Source organism: Malus domestica, chromosome 11 (genome assembly GCF_042453785.1).
Source record: "Malus domestica chromosome 11, GDT2T_hap1".
Taxonomy (NCBI): domain Eukaryota; kingdom Viridiplantae; phylum Streptophyta; class Magnoliopsida; order Rosales; family Rosaceae; genus Malus; species Malus domestica.
The window spans coordinates 15,906,697-15,930,305 of record NC_091671.1 but is presented as its reverse complement, the minus strand read 5'-3'; the positions used below and the strand labels follow the sequence as shown (position 1 = coordinate 15,930,305).

The 23,609-nt window shown below is 35.3% G+C and overlaps 2 protein-coding genes and 1 long non-coding RNA gene across 3 annotated transcripts; all 3 read right to left on the bottom strand.

The window, feature by feature from the left end:
• Positions 1-525: 525 nt before the first annotated feature.
• LOC139189192 (uncharacterized) lies at positions 526-1,173 on the bottom strand. The gene is made up of 3 exons (XR_011572841.1): positions 1,098-1,173; positions 969-1,016; positions 526-700 (listed from the first exon to the last, which is right to left on the bottom strand). It is a non-coding gene; the product is annotated as an uncharacterized lncRNA (long non-coding RNA).
• Positions 1,174-3,658: 2,485 nt separating this feature from the next.
• LOC103453335 (uncharacterized) lies at positions 3,659-5,960 on the bottom strand. Its single transcript, XM_008392875.4, has 2 exons — positions 4,925-5,960; positions 3,659-4,527 (listed from the first exon to the last, which is right to left on the bottom strand). Exons 1-2 carry the CDS (start codon positions 5,934-5,936, stop codon positions 3,743-3,745), a joined length of 1,797 nt encoding a protein of 598 aa, XP_008391097.1. The 5' UTR covers positions 5,937-5,960; the 3' UTR covers positions 3,659-3,742.
• A 9,691-nt stretch (positions 5,961-15,651) lies between these two features.
• Positions 15,652-17,625, bottom strand: LOC103453386 (uncharacterized). Its single transcript, XM_008392928.2, has 2 exons — positions 16,503-17,625; positions 15,652-16,358 (listed from the first exon to the last, which is right to left on the bottom strand). Exons 1-2 carry the CDS (start codon positions 17,623-17,625, stop codon positions 15,652-15,654), a joined length of 1,830 nt encoding a protein of 609 aa, XP_008391150.2.
• Between the last annotated feature and the right edge of the window lie 5,984 nt (positions 17,626-23,609).

Here is a 23,609-nt window from a genome sequence, read left to right as displayed (position 1 = left end):
AAAGTTTTGTTGGGCATACTCTTAGGCGACGAAACCGTATTTTGCCCAACCAAATTATTTCGTCTGAAAAAGATGTTTTATTTGTAGTGTATCATTCACATATAGAATTTGCTTTATATATTTACTCCCACTAACCGTAAGGTACACATGTATTATGCACTCATCAACAACATTATCCTCCAAAATATACGAGGTGATTAAGTTGTGAAACTTTAAACACTATTAGCGATAGACCTGCTTTAGTCTGTACTAGAATTTGTACCCGCACGATGTTGCGGGATTGAAAACTATATGAATGATTATGCCATTTCAATCTTCATAAACAATGTTTGAGTCAAAAACTGAGTTACCAATGCCAATGCAAATTATACACAACCTCATCATGAATAAAACAAATTTATATATCAAAAGAGAAACCTATTTCATCTATTAAAAAAGTTGTTTGCTGCAAGACTAAAAGTTGTCCTTTGCTATGTTGATCATTACGGAAGCATCCCAAGCAAGGGAAAAAAAAATTGAAATAAATTTATAGACAATAGAATTATATCATGAACAAAATAAGGATAATGCGTGTTTACCTAGTGTTTTTGTGTGTTGAAAGAAGTTTGATTTTGCACGAAATGGAGATGACCTTCTCTGGCAATTCTATAGGATGCGATCAAACTTTTGTGCATTTCCAACTTGCCTTGCAACCAAGTTTCTACAAAAATAGATCGAATTCAAGAAAGTAATTAGACCAAGGCATAAGAGATTATAAGAAAAAGTATAGAAAATATAAACCACATATACCACTTATTATACTACTTCGTATTCCGAATACACCTAAAAATATATCGATTTCTAGTGAATGGTTCAGTTCCAATTAACTGCACTTTAGTTTCTTTCAAACCCTTCAACTTATCGTTGACATTTTTTTAACGGCATCATAATTAAGAGTTAGCTAATAATAAATATACAAATCTGTTAACCTTTAGTTGACCCTCAACATGTGCTTGGAAGAGGGCTCTTTCAACATCCTGAAATCATGTCAAGAGTTAAAAAGGAGCAAGAAAAAAACTAATGTAAGAGCTCTGTAAAATTGAGGCAGAGCATATTACCTTATAGGGCCTCTTTAGAATTAGGTGGACCAAGTTCTATTGCCATGGTTTCATCATCCAATTTGTCAACCATCTGAAAAATGAAAAGAGAGTATCTACATAAGTAAAATCTGAAAAGCAATAGCAAAAAATGAGTCAGTTGTTTAAAACAACGATCTAGCTAAGATAGCATCCATACCTGCATATAATTCATAACTTTTGAGACAGAACAGTGTAATAAGGAATTTCCACCAAGTTCCTTTTCAGAGATCGACCAATCCCTCTCAAAAATCCCACTTCAATGAAAAGGAAGTTAGGCCACACTATAAAATGCACTAATCCAGCTTTTTTCAAAAATGATATTCTAAGAAACTAAATGCTTGAAGAACCTAAGAAGAAGATAATATATAAATTTATACTAAATTTTAATATTTTATCTACATATACTAAAGTAAAGTTATTGTAAATGCCCAAAAATAAATCTAAACGAAAACTTGAAACTAAAAACCAAATGGTTATCAAACGGCTCCTAAAGGATTACACATTCTGGATTTATTAAATTGAGTTTTTCAAGATCTTCAACTAAGTGAAACTAATATACAAATACTAAAGAATAATATCGCATAGCTTTACCTCGATCTTCTCAAAATTGATCATGACACACCTTTTTGTACCACATGGAATATCCCTTACCTACAATGTTGCTAACAGAAGCTTTCAAAACTATAATGAATGGAAAGACAGAATCCTCAATCTTCCAAACATGGATTACCAAAGTTACCTGATCAGTCTGCAAGGTCACTTGAATGGGTTCGAAATGGGTTACCAGAGGTAGCTTGAGATGAAAACCTAAAATTTGAAATAATGAGAAGCAGGCAAAGTTAAGGCCCTATGCAAGCAACTTCTCAATGCACATCACCTGGATCTGTAATTGTCTTCAGAAAAGCGCATCCTCTCCAATATACCCCAACATGACCTTCTGGGACTTGGTGCAGAATTGATATAGTTGATGATGTTGGAAGAACGGTCTGTAAACATCAAGACGTCCCAGTTTTAAGAATTTAGCATACTAATCGAAGTTCCCCAGCTAGCATATCATAGTATTTAGCAAAAATACAATCCAAGTCTATTGCAACTATAATTACAAAAAAACGAAAAATTCCGAGAAAAACCTTCATTTCAATGCATTATTGGGAAATCGTGTAACTCTAATTCTCAATCAACTAGTACAAATATTAGATAGAAGACTAATTAAGTCACCAGATGCATTTTATTGCACATGATCATGCTTTGCAAACATATGATCATTAATGACATGACAAAAGAAGAATGCATTACAAAACTGTAAAAACTGAAAATTAATACTTTAACACAAATATATGCATTCAGTGGAAATCAAGAATAGATACATGATACTTGAAATAGAGGAATTACTTACCATAATAAAATCTAAAAGTGAAACAAAATGATGAACAACTGAGTTAGTATTGCATATCAAGTGATGGATTAAGCTCGAAGATAAATTGTGATAAGCAATACTTGCTATTTGTATTAGTTGTAAATTTGAGGCCTTTCACTTTAGATCGTCGCCGCAATGCCAACAAGGAAGTTGTATGCAAAGATGACAGCTGCTTTAGAACACCAGAAAAGATTCAATCAGAGGCCATAAAGATTCAGCGGAACCGAGAGAAAAAGAAATCCCAAACAAAATTCTAGTGAGAGAAGAGTTACCCTGAAATCAAAGCCAGATGAAGAATTTTCTTCGAATCGGGAGAACCAAGACGGGATTCACGTTGTGCTTCCTGGAAAACTATCGAGAGAGAATTGGGGCTGGGTTGGAAGAATGTATTGGAAGCAAAAGGAAGAGCCCAGTTTCACTTAACTAAGAAACCTAATTCAATCCTTGATCAGAACACATAACATAGGCTAATAAAATATCTCACCAAAGCACAAAACGCAAAACAAAAAAAAAACAAAAAACAAAAAACAAAAAAATTTAAAAACAAAATATATAATGGAGAGAGAACCTAAGCACCAAAGAAATCGAAACCGGAGAGGATAAACACGTCGCCTCGGAGGGCAAGGAAGTCATTTTACTATAAAAAAGGTGGCAAAAAAGTGGCTTAACAAACAAGTTGAGGGGCATTTTGGTTGGCACACTACCCTAGAACAGTAACACCTAAGTTTGAGTTTTAGTATATATAAATATAGATTTTGTCAATTCTTTTATTTATTATCAAATTCATTGGTAGTAAAGAAAGTCATTTAGTCCATTTTATTAATCGAGTTAAAAGTGGGATTCTTCACAAGTGGTGGATTGTCCTGGTTGTTAGGGACTTCCTCTTCAAATCATTGCGTTCGGGATTTAAACATCTTCACTCCCCTTAGTCAGAGAATATCACTTGTAATTAAAAAAAATGTGGCACTCTCATTAAAGACATAAATCAACTATGAGTTTGATATCACTCCAAATTGTGAATTGGAGATTATATGTCTTCAATTTGTGTATTAGAAGTAATATAATTTTAGAGTACAATGTGATTATAACTATAAACATAAGAAAGAAGTTGGATGAATACACCAATATTTATGAAACTGCAACAGCCAGACATACTGTTTCATGAGTCTTTGGCCCTTATTATTTATTACGAGATATCCAATTAATTTTATCTCTTACAAACAACTCCACGGCCATCCACCCCGCTAGCACAATTCATAGTACTAGCATAGTGGTCATAGTTGTTTGAAAAATCATTCGTAGCAATCTCACCAGTAAACCTTGCAACCTCACAATCCGAAGCAAAGATGGTAGAGGATGCAAATTCTTTGTCACCGCCCAGAACAGGCATCACAACTCCCATCTTAACCCTACTCACGTAGTTGCTTGCATATGTCTGCCCTAGCACACCACTCACTTCTCCGCTTAGGGCATAAAACTTGAAGCTCAAGTCAAGGTGAGCAAAGCAATCCTCTTCTGTAACCCCATAGTTATGTATCAACGATTCCTTTTCGGTTATCGGCACCACCACAGCCTTGATCTTGAAGTTCCCTTCGGCTTCAATTTCTACCGAGTTCGTGTTTTTCGTCCTCGTGATGCTGAGTGCTCCTGCTGATAAGATTGACTGCCAGTTGGCGCCTTCGCTGTCTGGGAGGCTTATGGTTTGGCCATCGACGGATAGGGACAGGCGGTCGTTGGAGTCGTCCCAAGTTGACGTCGTTTTGGCACCGATGTAGAGCTTGTGGTTACCAAAGAGGATTCCTAGAGACTGCACCCAAGTGAAGTCCCTCTTCATGGTTTGATATCTTTTGCCGATGAAGTGCGCGTTGATGTGGAGATTGGAATCGGAAACTATGCAGAAGTCCTGGTCTCGCTTGCCGTGGAAGTAGAAGGTTATTCCATCACCACCAATGAATCTGGGGTCCTGGCACACAGCACCTGGCTTGTTGCAGTCTGCACGCTCACATATGTTAGTAGTGTATGTATGTAATTATGCACACAAATAGAAACTCATTTTTATATAATACATCCTATGTTATTATTTAACCATTATAAATTTATATTACTTGACCTTTTCACACACATAGTGAGACAATATTAATGGTAAACAATATATGTCACACATTTTGTATATTAGCCTAATTCACAATATATTTCATTTGTTTCATATTTTATAGTTAATTAACACATTAATTGTTACATCAGATGATATTAACTAATGTAGTTGTAAAACAATTAAATTCCCAAGCTGTGCTCGAAAAAGATAAAAGATTAGGGTAGGAAATAGTACAGCTATAGTATCGTAATTATATTTCTAAGTAACACAAGTAGCAAGGTTTGGTGAACTTACTGCAAACGGGACTGCATGTAACGCAGTCAACCTCACATTGGTGAGGGCAAGCACTAGGACAAGTAAGCTCCAGGCCATAGCACTGAGGGTAATTCTTGTTTTTGCATTTCACTCGCTGTTCTCCAGGGCTCTCTGAAGATGGGGGAGGTGGGGGATAAGACGATGGTGTAGATGTAGGAGGCGGCGGAGATGGTGGTGTTAAAGGTGGTGATGGCATAGAAGTAGGAGGCAGTGGAGATGATGGCGTAGACGTAGGAGGTGGCGGAGATGATGGCGTAGAAGTCGGAGGTGGCGGAGATGATGGGGTAGAAGTAGGAGGTGGTGGAGGAGTGGTAGTGGAAGGAGGGGGAGTAGGAACAACTAGAGGTGGAGGTGGTGGTGAAGGATAAGTCTTTGGAGGCGGAGGAGGTGAATGATAGTAAGCCTTTGGAGGGGGAGGAGGTGAGTGATGGTAAGCCTTTGGAGGGGGAGGAGGTGAGTGATGGTAAGCCTTTGGAGGAGGAGGTGAGTGATGGTAAGCTTTTGGAGGAGGAGGTGAGTGATGGTAAGCCTTTGGAGGAGGAGGATGTGAGGGATGGAAAGCCTTTGGAGGAGGAGGTGAACGATAGTAAGCCTTTGGAGGCGGAGGAGGTGAACGCTGATAAGCCTTTGGAGGAGGTGAACGATAGTAAGCCTTTGGAGGCGGAGGAGGAGAACGAGGATAAGCCTTTGGAGGAGGGGGCGAGCGTCTGTGCTTTGGTGGCGGTGGAGGAGGAGGAGGTGGTGGTGGTGATCGTGGAGGTGGTGGCCGCGGTGCTTGGCAAACAGGTTTGCATGTCTTACAATCCACAAAACAAGTGCTGGGGCATGCTGCGGGGCAATAGAGATCTATGTGGTAACACTTATAGAATTTTGTGTCTTCGCACCACACTTTCTTAGTCTTTGGACGAAAAGCTGTTGCCTCTGCCCCAACAAGCATCGAGAGGATGACCAAAAACACACCTAAGCCTAAGCGCACCATAGCTTGAGCCATTCTGGTGCCAAAGGATTAATTGTGCTCTTGAAACTTTGTATCTGTGACCATATTGATTCTGGCCTCTCCTTTTATAGAGGTCTCGAAATAGATATCTCTTTTGCATCAAATGTATGTAGCATGCAACATGCTTACATTACACGTAAAGTGTTCTTTATTATTCCATTCCACTTCTGCCTCATCAAATGGAAGTCAAAGTATAATTAAAGTCATCAGATCGATATTTCTCCATATGCCTCACGTTGCTTACTATTAAAAACTGTTGAAGCTGCTTATTTCATCCTAATTGATATGATAGATCTTGTTGAGAGTATAAATTCATAAATTCATATGAGGAGTGATCTAGCAGATACTTATAAGGAATTGAGCTATTCCTTATATCTCTCAATTGGTTTTACGGTGGAATCTCAACTTATTACATGGTAACAGAGTCATGTTGGCCCATGTGTGAATTCCAACAGCTACACATGTTCCACTCATCCGATTTGGGCTGTTTACTTGTTAAGCTTGAAATTCACCATATGTGAGAAGGCGTGTGCTGAGAGTAAAAATCTCACATTGAAGAGACAAATGAAACTACTCTTCATATCGTCAAGTAATTTTTTGGTGAAATCTTAACTTCAAATCCTACCTTTATAATTTTCAATTTAAATTATCTAAATCTTGTATTTCATACACCCCAATTGATATCATCATCATTTTTTTTAAGAAAATGAAATTGGAGAATGCAATGGTCCAATTATTCTTATTTTTTTAAAACTGAATTTTGGTTTATAGTTTAAGGTAACAAGTTGTTTGGGATTTTGCACTATCGGCTTATGTGTTTGATGTCGTTGGATGGTTGTTAAGATATTAATAGAACTTTTAGTTATTGTTGATAGATAATATTGTGATTTTCCATCATGATAATTATCTATTAAGAGTTTATTGGAATTATCTTGATGTGCAAGATATATGGGCAAAAACCAATCTGGAAGCATCAAATGGTATAAATTTTTTGCTGGAATATCACAATGAAGATGAATTGGTCACGAAAAATGACTAATTTTATAGTCCTAGTTTAGGTCAAAGACGCCGAGCCTTTTAAGGGTGGAGTTTCGGTGAGAAAATTATTGACGGAGATAATTCCAAGTTTTTAGATAATATGTTGAGGAATTGCAGTCTTGGTAGGATTTAACTTACTCGGCATCCGCGCCACGTAGGTTTTGTTATTTTTGTGGTGAACATTTTGGCATGCCCCGTGGGTCTCAAGTGTTAAAATTGCAAAGTCCAATGATGTTTCAATATTCCGATTTGGCTCAGTTCAACCGATTAGACGACATCCAAGCTCAACTGAAGAAACACATTTAAAAGAGCAAGAGAAGTGGAGAAGATTCTTGATGCACATGAAAAAAAAAAAATGAGATTCCCTCTCCCAAATGTTAAGGTGAAAGCTCATGTCACCTTACAAGAACTATGGGTAAACGAAGACATGACCTGTTTTAGTGCTTGGCTAGATGAGGAACACTTTTCTATCATTTTAGATACAAGTCTATCCCATTTTAAGTATGGCTAGATCAAAAGGCCGGGGGATGAATCCTCACTTCGGCCTTGATCAAGCCTCGGTCTAAGAAGATTGTCAATTTGGCCGAAGAAGAAGTTAGGCCACCTATTCATTCGGTTGAGTCAGAAAATTTGGTCGGCCTAGAAGAAAAAGTTCAAGGTCTTGAGCAAAACATAAAAATAAGCTCAGAAGTTAATTTGTTAGATGAATGTTGTTGATGCACAAAATCAGCGAGGACTTTGGTACAACAGAAAGTGTTAGGTTTGTGACCTTCGCTTGGTTGCTTCGATCACTAGTGAAGATAAGTATGTAAATGAATAGGGACAGGGAAGCAAGCACAAGATGTACGTGGTTCACCCACATTGGCTACGTCCACGGAGTAGAGGAGTTCTCATTGATTGTGAAGGGTTTACACAAATACAAAGGTTCAAGCTCTCATTTTGTGAGTTCTAGTAAATAGTTTAGTACAAAATGACATTAGAGATTATTGTGGGAGAATGATCCCTATTTATAGAAGAGAGTTTCTAGTTTTGTTCTGACATTGACACGTGTCGTGTTGTGATTGGCATCTGATGTTGACACGTGTCGCGCTATGATTGGCTTCTGATGTCGACACGTGTCGCATTGTGATTGGCCTCCTGGTTGAAGGGAAGCTCTTCTGGGTCCTTGACGGTATAACGTTGACCGGTGCTCAGTAGTTTCGGGATTGGTCAAGTATGGTACAAACAAATGTTCCAATGCCAAACAAGGCAAAAACACTGCTTTGGCCACAAAAGCATGTCAATCAATATGGTTATTGGAGATAAAGCTAATATGGAGCAATCTCATTCGGTGAAGTTGTTCAAGTTAAAAGCCAACATTAGCGAAGTGATTATGCTCGGGGTCATAATAACTCATCGCATTTGGTTGTAGAGAGTAAAAAAACATATTTGGAGGAGTCAAGAATATTTGGAGATGATCCTTTACTAAAGCAAAATCAAATTGAAGGCGTTGATATAAAAAATATCGGCTTAAAGCATCGTTGGCTTCCTCCTTATCATAGTTTGACCACTTTTATTTTCATTTGCTTGGAAAATAATAATAATTACTTTTATTTTCTTAACCATTTGGCTGTTTAAGCTAATGCTTACGATAATAAGGGGGCAACAAGCCGCTGTATGCAAAAAGAATATATATATATATATATATTCTGCCATTTAGGCCTGACTTACCGCGCATAGTGTGAGAATATTTTCGGTCTTACACTTTTCGACCGAGACAACTTGCCAGATTCTTCTCGCGGTGGATAATATCAGTTGGAATTTAGAATGATTTGGTTAATGGCTTGGCTGATAGTAGCTTGACCGAGAGGAAAATAAAATTTTCAGTACAAAACGAGTATACATGGTCGTATCCATTTTGGTAACTAGCAAGAGGGAGGATTAATTTCCTTAACCATTCAGCTTGCAGGTCGAAACTCAAGGAAACTAGGGGGCAATCTTTGGTCCGGATTTAGTACTATCGGCTTATGCATTTTAGGCTGTTGGATGATTCTTAAGATATTAAGATAACTTTCAATTATTGTTGACAAATATTATTGTGGTTCTTAATCATGATATTATCTATTAAGAGTTCATAGGAATAACCTTGACCTTTTTCTGTGCAAGATATATGAGATAAGAACCAATATTGAAGCACCAAATGGTATAACGTTTTCGTTGGAACATCACAATGAAGATGTATTGATCACGAAAAAGGACTAAATTCAAAGTCCTAGTTTAGGTCGAAGACGCCGAGGTTTGGTAAGGATACAGTTTTGGCGGGAAAATTATTGACAGAGATAATTCCAAGTGTTTTTAAGATAATATGTTGAGGAATTGCAGTCTTAGTAGGATTTTTACACTTGACATGCTTGAGCATCAAGTAAATTATCCCTATAAATACAAGAGGGTTTGCAAAGTAGAGAGGACCTTCAACTCAATACACAAATCAACTCTCTACGCAAATCCTCTCACACCCTTGAAAATCTAACTGCTCCACTAACAAGGCAGAACAAACTAAGTTTGGTTAAACAAGTGTGGATTGGCAGCCGACATACGATTACAGTTTGGTTAAATAGAATTTTCCAAAGGCAATCAGCAAAGGTGATGGTTTGGTTAAACATAACTGGAGTTGTAGAATCAGCTCGGTTGAAGAGTCTTGATAGTTTGGTTAAACAACATGTTCTTGTTTTTTTTCGGTTGGTTATCTATCCTAAGTCTCAATTGGTGGACAATCTTGATTCTTTCTCCAAATGAGGTCACTTTAGCATGTTCAGTGAAGTAGAGTGTCCTATGATTGGATATTCCCAAGTGACATTTGGATTTCGGCATATATCGACGCTCGAACCACTTTTACCATAAAGGCGCTCATCTCCTTCGAGTATCTTTGTCCCTACAATCTTATTCCAGTTCGAAGCACTTATATTTTCACAAATATAGTGGAAGCGGCCAAACCTAGTGCATAAGATTGAATTTCATAGTAAAAGGCGTAACATTGTCTTCAGTTTTAGAACCTAAGTCCAAAAACTAGGCCGTAATCGCTCATTCTAGGAGTTAACATTGCATTCCATCACATCACCACATTCAGTAGTATTCGAACGGCCAAGGTTGGTTGTGAATCAGCACACTCGCATCAACAATCAACCACGAAGGACGTATAGTAAGCTCATTAAGTTATTCAGCCTACGCGCCACATAGGTTTTGTAATTTTTAGGTTCAACACAATTCAAAGGTAAATTTATTAGTTTTCACCTGGTTTGGCTTTCCAACTTTCATTTAAAGGTTAAGATCATGTATATGTGACTTACACGAAGTTTCGAGTTCGATTCCCTCCCTACAGTATTACTTCTATAAAAAAAAAACTATATGAATGGTTCTTAATTGAGAATGAAAATGTATATTTCGTCCAATACCCAAATTGAAATTGCTTGTGTGTTTTTGATAATAAAATTATGAAACTGCAAAGGTGCCCGCCCTTGTTTTGTATGTAAATGCTACGGAGACTCTCCCCCAATGCTACCAATTTTCTTTTAGTTTATGGTTTCGAGATAGATTGACTGCCAACAAGTTGTAGAAGTCAATCACGTAAAGGTTGTAATTAAAGGTAGTACTGCGTTGGAAGGAATTGAGCTTCTTTTTGTCTTGTGAAGTTTCTTCTTCTGGACATAACACATTAACACCTTACCAACCAACTTGCATGGTTTCTTTTTATCTTACGAGTTCTGATACTATATAGCTTGACTTTGATGCATTTTATTTTTGTATTTTTTGAGTTGAAATTTAATACATTTTCTTTGCTTGAGTTGTTAGCATTCGGTTCTGTACATAAGTTTGTTTTATTTTATTTGTTGAGAAAATGACGAAATAAGACCTTTATAAGATTGTAGCTAGGTCCTCTTTATCCCAATTTTTGTGAATAGTTCGGTACTGCTAAGTGGTCCAGAAAATAAACGATGAACATTGGCTTCAAGATTAACTCTAAGAAATCAAACTGTAATTGTTTAAAAACCGGACTACTTAGTAGACTGAATTCATTGTGGGTTCTATGATCTATTTGCGTTGTTCCAAGAGGTGTAAGTTCCCCCAACGAGAAATATGTATGAGATGGGAAAATGGCTCGTTGAAACGAACAAAAAAAATGGATGAATTGCTCAAAAAACATGCATATGAGTACTTGCTAGGTGTCGATGTAATTAAAATCTTTGTAATCTGTAAACCATGTTCCTCTGAGCATGCATATTGCTCACGCATATGAAATATAGCATTCACTCACGTCAACAATAACTACACCTCGCTATTCTAGCATTCTCCGTTCATCTGCATCTGCATGTAGAAATACAACAACAACAACAACAAAGCCTTACCTCACTAAATGGAGGGGTCGGCTATGTAGAAATGAACATACAAAATTATAAATCCATACAGACAGATACAGGAGAACTGTCAGGTAAATTACTAATTCATGACATTGGAGCGTGAAAGAGAACTATTTACATTGCCTTCGGTAATCCTTGAACGGATTGCTTCTAAGAATCTTCTCACCTGCACATGGCACGTGTACAGTTCAAACCTCAAAGGTAGAGTTTTATATACACTGCTATCACATGGAAATATACAAGTACGTCTGCACAAAGTAGTATAAACTACTGGCCTGTATAAAGTATAAAAATAGAAACTATATACATATACGAATGTACAAGGGACATCATCTTTAGCCAAATTATGAATCTGGACTATTGATCAAGTCGATTCTTGCTTGAATGTGTGGTCTCAAATCGCAGTCCAGTGCAACAAAAAAATTTCCGAAACTTATACGTCAAGAAAAATCGAAAATCCAAGGACAAATGTTTTTCTCTTCACAATATTTCAACAAAGCCAATGAATCTGTAGACAACGAAATTTCGGTAAATAAATCTTCACCAACGCATTAAAGTTTTGACGTGTCACGGCATACATGGGATGCGCCACATGTCACGCAACTGTACACATGACATGTGACTCAACAAATTGGAAGAAATAACCTTGGAGGATTAAACAAATTTTTCTTCTCATTTTTGGGCAATGACAAGGCAAGCACACTTCAATCCATTATGGATGAAAACAAGTTTTTCTTCTCATTTTGGGCAATGACAAGGTAAGCACATTTCAATCCATTACGGATCAAAACAAGTTTTTCTTATTTGGGCAATGACAAAGCAAGCACACTTCAAGTTTAAATTGTATCAAGTGGGAAAATTAGGCCATAAGTTAGATCACTTCAAGTTTAAAATGGTATTAAGTGGGAATTTAGGCCATATGTTAGACCACTTCAATTTCAATATTGCATTAAGTGGGAAAATTAGGTAATGTTGCTTAAGTGGGAAAATTTTGTGGTGGTAATTCATTCTCAAAGCCTATAAATAGGCTTCTCCATCAAAGTATCAATCATCCTAAAATTCACAAATACATTTCTCTACTCCCAAATTATAAGAGAATTCCCCAAAACCTTGAAGCTTTGAAACTCTAAAGCTCTCAAGCAAATCCCGAAGGATCAAGAAAGCCCTCTTCATTCTTCGTCAATTCCTCCTTCAAGATCAAGCCCCAACGGCCCTTGAAGAACTTCCACCAATTCAAGATCAAGCCTCGACAGCCCTTGAAGAAAGTGTTCATCATTCATCATCCGTTCATCCTAAGATCAAGCCCCAACGGCCCTTTGGATCAACAACATCAACAAATCTGCACAATCATTCTTCAAGATCAAGCCCAAAAGCCCTTGAAGATCTATTCATCCGTCAACCTTCAAGATCAAGCCCAAAAGCCCTTAAAGACAACCGTTCTTCAAGATCAAACCCAAAAGCCCTTGAATAAACTTACAACCATTCATCCAAGATCAAGCCTCGACATCCCTTGGATCAACCTCACATCCACAAATCAACACCTTACGGAGATCGAATTAGATGATCAAGTTATAAAGAGATTGTAACCCAAAATCATTAACACCAAAATCTTTCTTTGTACACGTTGTTCTTGTTTCAGGAATTTTCGTGTTAATCCCACCGGGCAAGCCAAATTTGTGAACACGAAAATTCCTGAAACAAGAACAACGTGTACAAAAAAAGATTTTGGTGTTAATGATTTTGGGTTACAATCTCTTTATAACTTGATCCTCTGATTCGATCTCCGTAAGGTGTTGATTTGTGGATGTGAGGTTGATCCAAAGGGCCGTTGGGGCTTGATCTTAGGATGAATGGATGATGAACGATGAACACTTTCTTCAAGGGCAATCAAGGCTTGATCTTGAATTGGTGGAAGTTCTTCAATGGCCGTTGGGGCTTGATCTTGAGGGAGGATTTGACGAAGAACGAAGAGGGCTTTCTTGATCCTTCGGGATTTGCTTGAGAGCTTTAGAGTTTCAAAGCTTCAAGGTTTTGGGGAATTCTCTTCTAATTTGGGAGTAAAGAAATGTATTTGTGAATTTTAGGATGATTGATACCTTGATGGAGAAGCCTATTTATAGGCTTTGAGAATGAATTACCACCACAAAATTTTCCCACTTATGCACCATTACCTAATTTTCTCACTTAAGCACCATTACCTAATTTTCCCACTTAATGCAATATTGAAATTGAAGTGGTCTAACATATGGCCTAATTTCTCACTTAATACCATTTTAAACTTGAAGTGGTCTAACTTATGGCCTAATTTTCCCACTTGATACAATTTAAACTTGAAGTGTGCTTGTTTTGTCATTGCCCAAATGAGAAAAACTTGTTTTGATCCGTAATGGATTGAAATGTGCTTACCTTGTCATTGCCCAAAATGAGAAGAAAAACTTGTTTTCATCCATAATGGATTGAAGTGTGCTTGCCTTGTCATTGCCCAAAAATGAGAAGAAAAACTTGTTTAATCCTCCAAGGGTATTTCTTCCAATTTGTTGAGTCACATGCCATGTGTACAATTGTGTGACATGTGGCGCATCCCATGTATGCCGTGACACGTCAAAACTTTAATGCATTGGTGAAGATTTATTTACCGAAATTTCGTTGTCTATAGAATCAATAGTCTTATGAGTTTGCCAACTAGCTATTAGTCTACTAATACCTCTCTTTTTTATATTGGAAGAAGTTTCGAGTTCAAATCCTCCCTCTCATCGGTTAAAAAGTCAAAACAAGTTCATAACTAAAACTTAGGGTGCCTATTACTGGGTTTGGTGAGTTTCAATGTACGTTGAAAAAATTAAGACCGACTTCCAATTTTTATGTAAGTTGAGGTTGACGAGTTAATCACGAAGGAAATTTGTCCTTTCTAGTCTCGCAAAAATTGTAGGATATGAACACCTTATAACTAAATATCTAATTCAAGCAAACATTTATTTCTTACTCCAACATCCTAATTTCTTGTTCTCTAAGGTACAGAAATTTCATCGTCTTTGGCATGCTTTCCATCCTCATGTTTTGTAGAGATGATATTCTGCAAACAGGGATGGGCATTGGGTACGCCCAATGCCGATCCCTACTTGAAACTGATCTATATACATTACGAGCTTACACGGATTTGCATAAAAATCTATAAACCAGAAGGGCATAAAACGCTGAATATAACTGCCGGCACCTTCTCCTTTTTGGGCGAGGCAAATCATTGCACACCTTTCACCCTTTTCCAGTTTCGACCTTCATCCAGCTGAAACCCTAGTGAACATCCAGGGGGCACAATCCAGAAAACATACAGCAATGAAGATACAAAGCAAATGAATCCTGAATCGAATGAAACTGGTCGAAACAACTACATAAGTGGAAAAAACAATTAGCAAAAGATCCGAACTTCATGACATTTGCAACAGCCACATGCATGCTCAGACAAGTCTGCTTTAAATCTGATTTCGTATAACAGAAAATTTACAAGATCATCCAATCACAGAGGAAGCAATCTTACACTTGTTTCAAAACTAACTACAAAGGAATCGAGTAACATATGCGTTAAACAACAACGACACCTACAAATTTAACGCTAAGAACTTAAGCAAAGAAGTAAACATGCAGAATCAAACCTAAATAAATCAGGAACACAAGGTATAGTCAAGGGCATCCCGTGTTCTTCATACAGCAACCAAACAGGTCGTGCCCATGTTTCTCGGTTTGTAAAAAAAAAAGCCAGGTTGTAAGTGAGAAAGTGCAATTGATAATTTTAATGTTAGCTTTGTGTGTACCTTTTGCTTCAGTAATCGTTTGGCAGTTTCAATCCGAACCACGCAAAATTGGAAAAGAAAGAGTACAAAAACCCAGTATAAATTCTTTTGTACACTGCAACAAAATGCAGTAAAAGAATCAACTATTTTCTGGACACGTCTTATTATGCCGTCCAACCATTCCACACTGACCACATGTAATGGCCCTTGGACCTTCACCAGAAGTTTTGATCTTTTTAGTCTTCGGTCTACCCTTCCCATTACCCGGAGGTAGGATAACAACATCTTCGGAACCCCCATACACCGCATCCTTAATGTCAGTTACGGGACATATAGGACTTGCATATGAACTTCTATAGTGGCACCTTGAAGTAATCATCAATGTAGTCATACACACAACCAGAACTTTGTTGAATGACAACAAGTGCGTGAGCACACGGAAATCCTTTTAGTTGCCACTCATGACAGGAGCAAAAATGATTATCCAAATCAACCACAACAGGAAACATCAGCATGAACCTCAAAAACAGAATCACTAGAACTGCTAACATTCCAATGCCGACCAACCATCGACATGTCTTCCAAGGTTTTCTCCATTTCAGGACAGAGAATAGAGCGCCATTGTTCTGCTTCACGACTCTTTTCAGACATCATTACCATGTGTTTAATCCTGATTCCTTCAAGCTTTTGACAGATGGGCATCATATAAAGCTTCGAAATCCAAGAATGAAATGATTCATAAATATTCTTATGTATTTCGCCATACCGATTGCCCTTAAAATAAGCATATGACCAATTTTCTTCAAGAAAAGTTTCTAAAAAAGTCTTAGCATGAGCACCACCTTTGTCCTTTAAATTTCTTATGCTTTGCTCAAAAGCAGCTTCCGTTGGAGCATAAGCGCATTTCATAAAAAGATCACAAATTCCATCCTGGAAAAATTTACCATAGCCAGAGTGATATTTAGATACAAGGTTCTTTTTCAAATTCTTCAAACAAAATGCAAGATGGAATGTTGGGAATCTGTTTGAAATAGCTTCAATCACATCTTTGTTGTGATCAATTACATTGTTATGATCAATTACAAATGTAATGGTCCTACCTTGCGGAGTCAAAACTTTAGCTAAATTTTCAAAGAACCATCTCCAGTTTTCCTCGTTCTCTTTGTCCACGATAGCAAAAGCAAAGGGGAAAGATCCTACATAAAAAAAAAAAGACAACATATGAGTAATTGGTATTTCAAAGATAAGGATGTCTACACATAGACATATGCTTACATGTATATACATAAACACGTGTAACTCATCGACAGTCATAATACATATTACATACAAAATTATACCTTGGTTTCCATTCTTTCCCGTCGCACCAATTAGCTGCCCCTTGTACTTGCTTTTCAGATTAGTTTCATCTATGAACAACAAAGGCCTGCACCACCGAAAGCCCTCAATGCAGGCACCATAACAAACAAAAAGCCTCCAAAAGCGCAAAGTGTTTGGATCACACTCTACAACACAGTATGACCCAGAATTGGTTGATATTAAAGCATCACGATACCAAGCTAATTGACTATAAGACAATGATTCATCACCATGAACCTCAATCTTAGCCATTTGTTTCGCTTGCCATGCATTATAGTAAGAAATATCAAGGCCATAGTTCTGCTTAACATCCTTGACGATATCTATAGGTTTAATTGACGATTTCTCACGGATTTGATCGACTAAAAGAGAAGATATCATCTTTGAAGTTATCATCGCACTATTCTGCTCATGGATAACGCTCGTGCACAAGTGCACATTATTTAAAGTCTTTATGTAGAAAAAACTGTTAGCTCGACATACTGAAGCACAAACATGCCACTTACATCCATCTGAACTCTTCTTAGAACATTCAGCAATAACACGCGCCTTATTATTGCTTAGATAAACAAAACTAAATCCCATCCCAACTACATATTTACGCAACTTGCTACGAAATTCGTCTACACCACCCATAAACTTCTGGCCTTCATGACTAATATACTCTTTCCAGCCCTGAGACAACCCGAAGTTATCCAAATGTTCATTCTCGTCAATAACACAAATTTCTACCATACATGAAGAAGACACTACATGATTAGTAGCTGCATGATTAGAAGCTTCGTGATTAGACCCTGCTTGATTAGATGCCGTATGATCACCATCTTCATTATTCGAAATCACAACATCCTTCACCAGTAAATCAACAAAACTAATCTTCAACATCGAGAAACACATTAGCATCAAAGTGACATCCATATCTGATTGCAGCAAACAAGTAGGATGCTCGGGAAGAGAATATGTCAGCTTAAAACTCCCTGCCTTCAGGTCCTTAAACCTTGAACATATCTCTTTATAAACATCTCCATATTTAGTATGTTCAGCCAACGCAATCAGGACAGTTACAGCACGATAACTACACCTTTCTATTCTAGCACCCTCCATCTGTACATGTAAGACACGATAAAACACGAAATGAATCAAGAGCTACCATTCTAACATCAAAATTACGATAAACATGTGACATATCCTAGCATTTGCATATTGAGAATCCACAGATCATAGAGGTAGCCTGTGTTTTTATATCGAACGCACATTGTAACATAAGCTCAAGGTATAGTTGGGGGCTTCAAATTTCTTTTCCTTGTACCTTCAATGAGCGGTTTCGCTATTGTAATTTTTCTCTCCATTTGATCAATATTTGTTCCGCTTTGATCTTTTATAAGACAAAGGAATAACAGAGTAGAACAAGTAACATAATTTTGTATTTATGACATTCATCACTAGGCCTGGCAATTCCTGACACGACCCGATAACCCGACACGACACGACACGAAATTAACAGGTGTTCGAGTCGACACGATAACGAAACGGGTCATTATCGGGTAACCCGATAAGCACCTGTTAAGATAACGGGTTTGTTCGGGTATACACGTGGGTAACACGATACACGATAAGCAGAATATTAATTTAATAATTTATAACCCTAAAAAAAAACTATAATAATTATATATATATATTAATTTAACAATTTTATACCCCTAAAAACTATAATAATTATATATATATATATATATTAAATTAACTATAATAATTATAATAATTATATATACTATAATAATTATAACCAAAATATTAACTATAATAATTATATATATATATATATATTAAATTTTATACCCCTAAAAACTATAATAATTTTACATACAAAACAAATAGATTTAAACCTACTTAATAAATAAATATATATATATATACACACACACACCATTGAACTTCATGGGATACGAATTATACGAAACTAATTTCAACGATCCAACCGTCAAACATGTTTGTATATACTTCGAGATCGCAAACGCCAAAAATTGTAAAAAACAAACATTCAGAGAGCAAGTAACGGGACAAAACTTTTTGACGGTTATAAACAAAAAATCACGATTTAACGGTCATTTTAACTCCGATTTTGAAGATTTTTTACAACCACACTCCTTGACCCTATATGAATACAATGATTGAATTCGATCTTCAATTTAAAATATTTACACTAGTGGATACCACAAAATCTTATGTTATAATTAATAAAAGTATGAATAAACTCTTAAGTATTAGTGAATCTATTGTTTTGATGGGATACTCATTCTACAAAACTAGTTTCAATGATCCAACCGTCAAACATGTTTGTATATACTTCGAGATCGCATACGCCAAAAATTGCAAAAAACAAACATTCAGAGATCAAGTAATGGGACAAAAGTTTTCGACGGTTATAAACGAAAAATCACGATTTAACGGTTATTTTAACTCCGATTTTGATGATTTTTTACAACTACACTCCTTAACCCTATATGAATACAAGTAATGAATTCGATCTTCAATTTAAAATATTTACACTAGTGGATACCATAAAATCTTATGTTATACTTAATAAAAGTATGAATAAACTATTAAGTATTAGTGAATCTATTGTTTTGATGGGATACTCATTCTACGAAACTAGTTTCAAAGATCCAACCATCAAACATGTTTGTATATACTTCGAGATCGCATACGTCAAAAATTACAAAAAACAAAGATTCAGAGATCAATTAACGGGACAAAACTTTTTGACGGTTATAAAAAGAAAAATCACGATTTAACGGTCATTTTAACTCTGATTTTGATGATTTTTTGCAGCTACACTCGTTGACCTTATATGAATACAATGATTGAATTCGATCTTCAATTTAAAATATTTACACTAGTGGATACCACAAAATCTTATATTATACTTAATAAAAGTATGAATAAACTATTAAGTATTAGTGAATCTATTGTTTTGAAGGGATACTCATTCTACGAAACTAGTTTCAATGATCCAACCGTCAAACATGTTTATATATACTTCGAGATCGCATACGCCAAAAATTACAAAAAACAAACATTCAGAGATCAAGTAACGGGACAAAACTTTGCGACGGTTATAAACGAAAAATCACGATTTAACGGTCATTTTAACTCCGATTTTGATGATTTTTTACAACTACACTCCTTGACCCTAAATGAATACAATGATTGAATTCGATCTTCAATTTAAAATATTTACACTAGTGGATACCACAAAATCTTATGTTATACTTAATAAAAGTATGAATAAACTCTTAAGTATTAGTGAATCTATTGTTTTGATGGGATACTCATTCTACGAAACTAGTTTCAAAGATCCAACCGTCAAACATGTTTGTATATACTTCGAGATCGCATACGTCAAAAATTACAAAAAACAAAGATTCAGAGATCAATTAACGGGACAAAACTTTTCGACGGTTATAAAAAGAAAAATCACGATTTAACGGTCATTTTAACTCTGATTTTGATGATTTTTTGCAGCTACACTCGTTGACCTTATATGAATACAATGATTGAATTCGATCTTCAATTTAAAATATTTACACTAGTGGATACCACAAAATCTTATATTATACTTAATAAAAGTATGAATAAGCTATTAAGTATTAGTGAATCTATTGTTTTGATGGGATACTCATTCTACGAAACTAGTTTCAATGATCCAACCGTCAAACATGTTTATATATACTTCGAGATCGCATACGCCAAAAATTACAAAAAACAAACATTCAGAGATCAAGTAACGGGACAAAACTTTTCGACGGTTATAAACGAAAAATCACGATTTAACGGTCATTTTAACTCCGATTTTGATGATTTTTTACAACTACACTCCTTGACCCTAAATGAATACAATGATTGAATTCGATCTTCAATTTAAAATATTTACACTAGTGGATACCACAAAATCTTATGTTATACTTAATAAAAGTATGAATAAACTCTTAAGTATTAGTGAATCTATTGTTTTGATGGGATACTCATTCTACGAAACTAGTTTCAATGATCCAACCGTCAAACATGTTTTTATATATTTCGAGATCGCATACACCAAAAATTGCAAAAAACAAACATTCAGAGAGCAAGTAACGAGACAAAACATTTCGACGGTTATAAACGAAAAATCACGATTTAACGGTTAATTTAACTCCGATTTTGATGATTTTTTACAACTACACTCCTTGACCTTATATGAATACAATGATTGAATTTGATCTTCAATTTAAAATATTTATACTAGTGGATACCACAAAATCTTATGTTATACTTAATAAAAGTATGAATAAACTTTTAAGTATTAGTGAATCTATTGTTTTAATGGGATACTCATTCTACGAAACTAGTTTCAATGATCCAACCGTCAAACATGTTTGTATATATTTCGAGATCGCATACGCCAAAAATTGCAAAAACAAAACATTCAGAGAGCAAGTAACGGGACAAAACTTTTCGACGGTTATAAACGAAAAATCACGATTTAACGGTTAATTTAACTCCGATTTTGATGATTTTTTGCAACTACACTTCTTGACCTTATATGAATACAATGATTGAATTCGATCTTCAATTTAATATATTTACACTAGTGGATACCACAAAATGTTATGTTATACTTAATAAAAGTATGAATAAACTATTAAGTATTAGTGAATCTATTGTTTTGATGGGATACTCATTCTACGAAACTAGTTTCAAAGATCCAACCGTCAAACATGTTTGTATATACTTCGAGATCGCATACGTCAAAAATTACAAAAAACAAACATTCAGATATCAATTAATGGGACAAAACGTTTCGACGGTTATAAAAAGAAAAATCACGATTTAACGGTCATTTTAACTCTGATTTTGATGATTTTTTGCAGCTACACTCCTTGACCTTATATGAATACAATGATTGAATTCGATCTTCAATTTAAAATATTTACACTAGTGGAAACCACAAAATCTTATATTATACTTAATAAAAGTATGAATAAACTATTACGTATTAGTGAATCTATTGTTTTGATGGGATACTCATTCTACGAAACTAGTTTCAAAGATCCAACCGTCAAACATGTTTGTATATACTTCAAGATCGCATACGTCAAAAATTACAAAAAACAAACATTCAGAGATCAAGTAACGGGACAAAACGTTTCGACGGTTATAAACGAAAAATCACGATTTAACGGTCATTTTAACTCCGATTTTGATGTTTTTTTACAACCACACTCCTTGACCCTATATGAATACAATGATTGAATTTGATCTTCAATTTAAAATATTTACACTAGTGGATACCACAAAATCTTATACTATACTTAATAAAAGTATGAATAAACTATTAAATATTAGTGAATCTATTGTTTTGATGGGATACTCATTCTACGAAACTAGTTTCAATGATCCAACTGTCAAACATGTTTATATATACTTCGAGATTGCATACGCCAAAAATTGCAAAAAACAAACATTCAGAGATCAAGTAACGGGACAAAACTTTTCGACGGTTATAAACGAAAAATCACGATTTAACGGTCATTTTAACTCCGATTTTTGATGATTTTTTACAACTACACTCCTTGACCCTATATGAATACAATGATTTAATTCGATCTTCAATTTAAAATATTTACACTAGTGGAAACCACAAAATCTTATGTTATACTTAATAAAAGTATGAATAAACTCTTAAGTATTAGTGAATCTATTGTTTTGATGGGATACTCATTCTACGAAACTAGTTTCAATGATCCAACCGTCAAACATGTTTGTATATATTTCGAGATCGCATACGCCAAAAATTGCAAAAAACAAACATTCAGAAATCACGTAACGGGACAAAACTTTTCGACGGTTATAAACGAAAAATCACGATTTAACGGTTAATTTAACTCCGATTTTGATGATTTTTTGCAACTACACTTCTTGACCTTATATGAATACAATGATTGAATTCGATCTTCAATTTAATATATTTACACTAGTGGATACCACAAAATCTTATGTTATACTTAATAAAAGTATGAATAAACTATTAAGTATTAGTGAATCTATTGTTTTGATGGGATACTCATTCTACGAAACTAGTTTCAAAGATCCAACCGTCAAACATGTTTGTATATACTTCGAGATCGCATACGTTAAAAATTACAAAAAACAAACATTCAGAGATCAATTAATGGGACAAAACGTTTCGACGGTTATAAAAAGAAAAATCACGATTTAACGGTCATTTTAACTCTGATTTTGATGATTTTTTGCAGCTACACTCCTTGACCTTATATGAATACAATGATTGAATTCGATCTTCAATTTAAAATATTTACACTAGTGGAAACCACAAAATCTTATATTATACTTAATAAAAGTATGAATAAACTATTACGTATTAGTGAATCTATTGTTTTGATGGGATACTCATTCTACGAAACTAGTTTCAAAGATCCAACCGTCAAACATGTTTGTATATACTTCAAGATCGCATACGCCAAAAATTGCAAAAAACAAACATTCAGAGATCACGTAACGGGACAAAACTTTTCGACGGTTATAAACGAAAAATCACGATTTAACGGTTAATTTGACTCCGATTTTGATGATTTTTTACAACTACACTCCTTGACCTTATATGAATACGATGATTGAATTCGATCTTCAATTTAAAATATTTACACTAGTGGATACCACAAAATCTTATGTTTATACTTAATAAAAGTATGGTATAGTACTATTGTTTAATTTTTTTTCATAATTATTTTGGTAAACTTCTCATAATTTGAATGATTTTTAATGTTTGGTTTTTCTATGCTTAGTTTATGCAGAAGATAGTTATGACGTGGAAAACCTTACTGAAAACATCATCAACATAACTCTTGAAGGCAATAGATCAAGCCAAAGTTCCAATGCAATTTCATGATGATCGATGTAAATCGAGGATTTTGTAAATTGAGGTTTAAACTTTTGAGAAAGATTTTACAACCTTGAAAACAAAAACTATTTCATTTTGCATATCCTTGCACATTTAAAATTTGTAATAGATTAGTAGTGTATGTATT